The sequence below is a fragment of the Mizuhopecten yessoensis genome, unplaced genomic scaffold, assembly GCF_002113885.1.
Source record: "Mizuhopecten yessoensis strain PY_sf001 unplaced genomic scaffold, ASM211388v2 scaffold6015, whole genome shotgun sequence".
NCBI classification, from domain to species: Eukaryota; Metazoa; Mollusca; class Bivalvia; order Pectinida; family Pectinidae; genus Mizuhopecten; species Mizuhopecten yessoensis.
Window position 1 is genome coordinate 257,521 of NW_018406337.1, and position 4,074 is coordinate 261,594.

A 4,074-nucleotide genomic window follows, 5' to 3' on the forward strand; every position below is an offset into this window, starting at 1 on the left:
ACCACCACCACCACTATCACCACTATCACCACTACCACCACCACCACCACTACCACCACCACTACCACCACCACTACCACCACTACCACCACCACTACCACTACCACCACTACCACCACTACCACCACTACCACCACCACCACTACCACCACCAATACCAACCAACCCACCACCAGAATTAGGCTTTCCATGTCTTTTGTTAAGGGGACATTTAAGAAACCCAAATTGATTTAAGGACATGCCAGGTTTTGGTGGTGTAGGAAAGCCGGAGTTCCCAGAGAAAAAACGTTGACCTACGGCCAGTACCTGGCCACTGCCCCACGTAGGCCTTGACCCCGCGACCCAGTGGTAGAAGGCTAGAGGAAGCAGAATGTCAGATGCCTTAAACACTTAGCCACTGTGGCCCCACCCAAACTGAACTCCTGTCCCCAATGTAATAATTGGGAACTAGTTCTTTTTTTCCCACTTTCCTACTCTTTTCTTTTGACACCCATCTCATATGGACCCTAAACAAACAAACAAATAAACAAACATACATATATCTAATCTACAGTACGGGTGATTTGCTGTGTATGATGTGATGGTATATATGTAATGGTAATTACCAACAGAATTTCCTTGAATCCCCTGACCAGCTCATATACCACCATCCTCATATGTGGGACAAGTACAAAGATTCGGAGTGGACGGAGACAGCGTAGGATCACAAACACCTGGGCCAGAGAGATCGGCGGCACTTCCTGTGGCATCCAGCATACAAAGATCACACTAACCTGTACAAAAAACAACCACTTATCTAAATACTGACTTTCACAAGGAGTTTTCCTCAAATCTTTATTATTTTCAGTAGGGTTCATATTATTAAATTTCTTACTAATAAATACGAATTTTTTGTATATACGATACGACACAATCCCTCTAACCGATATTAGCCCTCACCGTAGCACACCCAAACATGTATCACACCCCTTTTGGAAATTTTCCCTTTTTCAATATTTCAAAAGAAAAATAGATCATAAGATAAAAGCTTTTATTAGTAAGTATGTAATAAACAGAATAAAACACACCTTTTTCCATATCACATCCAGTATCAACCCTCGACCAATATCAGCCCTCAGGCTGATATTGCAGTCTCGGGTTGGTACTGGGTGTGATATGGAAAAAGGCATGTATTATTCTCTATATGATTACCCTATATCAGAGTAATAAGGAGTAACCAGGTAAATTATTGAGTATATGCATATCAGCAAATGTAGGACTGCATTTATAACTTTTAAAAGATCAGAATTAGTAAGATTACTGTACTATTACAGGTTTTACCATATTATGTGAGACAGGGCTAGACTTAAAGATAAATATGAGTTAACAGAACAAGATTAACTTAAAGATAAATATGAGTTAACAAGTCAAGACTTACTTAAAGAGAAATACGATTTAACAAGTCAAGACTTACTTAAAGAGAAATATGAGTTTACAGGACAAGACTAACAGAGTTTATGGAGTAACAGGACAAAACTAACAGGGTATATGGAGTAACAGGACAAGACTAACAGAGTTTATTGAGTAACAGGACAAGACTAACAGAATATATGGAGTAACAGGACAAGGCTAACAGAGTTTATGGAGTAACAGGACAAGACTAACAGATTTTATGGAGTAACAGGACCAGACTAACAGAGTTTATGGAGTAACAGGACAAGACTAACAGAATATATGGAGTAACAGGACAAGACTAACAGAGTGTATGGAGTAACAGGACAAGACTAACAGAGTTTATGGAGTAAAAGGACAAGACTAACAGATTTTATGGAGTAACAGGACCAGACTAACAGAGTATATGGATAAACAGGACCAGACTAACAGAGTATATGGAGTAACAGGACAAGACCAACAGAGTTTATGGAGTAACAGGACAAGACTAACAGAGTATATGGAGTAACAGGAATGTATTTAACAAGTCAATGAGGAACACAACTTAAGCTTACTGAATAGATGAAGAGGTCAAGAATGCCTCCAAAGTCCTTGATTACAGCTTTAGGAGTGAAGAAGAAGCCATTGGCCAGAACCTTCAGTCCCATCTCAATACTCATACAGATCACAAAGAAGTACTCCGTCACCTGTTGGAATAAAACCAGCAATAATAGGAATTCTGAAATGTTGTTTAATGTTACCTGTCTATAATGTTCCCTATCCAACATGGAAACCTGTATAAACCAGTTATTTAACTTTCCTATCTAACATGGAAACCTGTATAAACCAGTTATTCAACTAAATCTAACGGGAAGAAATTTACTGTATAAACAGTGTATATTTGGAAATGTTTTGCCTTAGTATAACTATCACCTTTTTTCGCCATCCGTAAAGAGGACAAATTTATCACGGCAGTGAAAATAAGTACATAACATACTATACATTGTAATAACATGTCATGGGCGAAAAAATGACACAACGAAAACGGATTCTACCAGTGAAGGGCCAAATTTTGACTTTGGAAAAATGTTCCTGGCATATAGTATAAACTTAAGTTGTTTTAAATAATCATGAAACAAATTCTATCAGTTTCTATTAATCACTCTTCTTGGCCCGGAAGGAAGCACAAGCAGGTTTTAACTGGCGAGGAAACTGAAGTACCTGGAGAAAACCCATGTGGTCAGGCATATGACCCAATACAGTACCTTACATGTTCAGTTGGGGAATCAAACTTGGCTTTCCTGATAAAAGGCAAGTGTGCTATCCACTGCATCACCGGACTATCCCAACAGGGTACATCCATATATATATATTTATGTAAAGTGAATCTCTATCTCACGAGAAAATATATCTATTCATACCAGGGCTGCAACAATATGACACCTCGCGATACGATGCGTATTGCGGTATGATGCTTACGATACGATACGTTACATGATACAGATATCTGCTTAAAAGGTCAACTTCATAATGATTGAGTGAAGTTTTTATTGAGTTTTGTCATAGACTTCAACAGTAAATACTAGCAAACTTATTTTCATATAATTTCTGGTACTTTTGGGTATGACTTAACAGTGGACCACATCTTAATTGAAGTAAATAAATATAAGTACTTTTTTTTAGAGTATGATAAAAATTGAATGATAATTAAATATTGAAGGATATTCAACGTTCAAAGAATGTCACCTATTACAAGTAATAATGATTAGTATGCCATCCATACATAGAATGTGGAACATTTTGCAAATATTTCCACAACATTGAAACGTTCACAGTAATTACCTTGAGGCTGAGATGATCCATGAGTCGGAAGAGGGGTGTCTCAAACATCATGGAGATACAGGACATGATGGTCACCATGATCATAACCCAGTCAAGGTAAGTCACCAGGCCCAGCAGCTTACTGTAACAGGTGGCAGGTCAGGTAAAACAGGTGGCAGGTCAGGTATAAATACTACAGACTACAAACAACTCACTGTAACAGGTGGCAGGTCAGGTATAAATACTACAGACTTCACACAACTTACTGAACAGGTGGCAGGTCAGGTATAATTACTACAGACTACAAACAACTTACTGTAACAGGTGGCAGGTCAGGTATAAATGCTACAGACTACACACAACTTACTGTAACAGGTGGCAGGTCAGGTATAAATGCTACACACAAATTACTGTAACAGGTGGCAGGTCAGGTATAAATACTTCACAAAACTTACTGTAACAGGTGGCAGGTCAGGTATAAATACTACAGACTACAAGCAACTTACTGTAACAGGTGGCAGGACAAGTATAAATACTACAGCCTTCACACAACTTACAGTAACAGGTGGCAGGACAAGTATAAATACTACAGACTACAAACAACTTACTGTAACAGGTGGCAGGTCAGGAATAAATACTACAAACAATTTACTGTAACAGGTGGCAGGTCAAGTATAAATACTACAGACTACAAACAACTTACTGTAACAGGTGGCAGGTCAGGTATAAATACTACAGACTACAAACAACTTACTGTAACAGGTGGCAGGTCAGGTATAAATACTACAGACTACACACAACTTACTGTAACAGGTGGCAGGTCAGGTATAAATACTACAGACT

At 38.4% G+C, this 4,074-nt stretch overlaps 1 protein-coding gene across 3 annotated transcripts in view; it reads right to left on the minus strand.

Moving 5' to 3' along the window:
* Window positions 1–4,074, minus strand: part of LOC110451424 (sodium leak channel non-selective protein-like) — a 66,618-nt gene that overhangs the window by 17,246 nt on the left and 45,298 nt on the right. For all 3 annotated transcript variants that reach the window (XM_021499434.1, XM_021499433.1, XM_021499432.1), the window contains 3 exons: window positions 3,253–3,373; window positions 1,986–2,117; window positions 606–773 (listed from right to left, as the gene is read on the minus strand). In XM_021499434.1, the coding sequence (XP_021355109.1) occupies window positions 606–773; window positions 1,986–2,117; window positions 3,253–3,373 (421 nt within the window). The remainder of the gene's footprint in view (window positions 1–605; window positions 774–1,985; window positions 2,118–3,252; window positions 3,374–4,074) is intronic.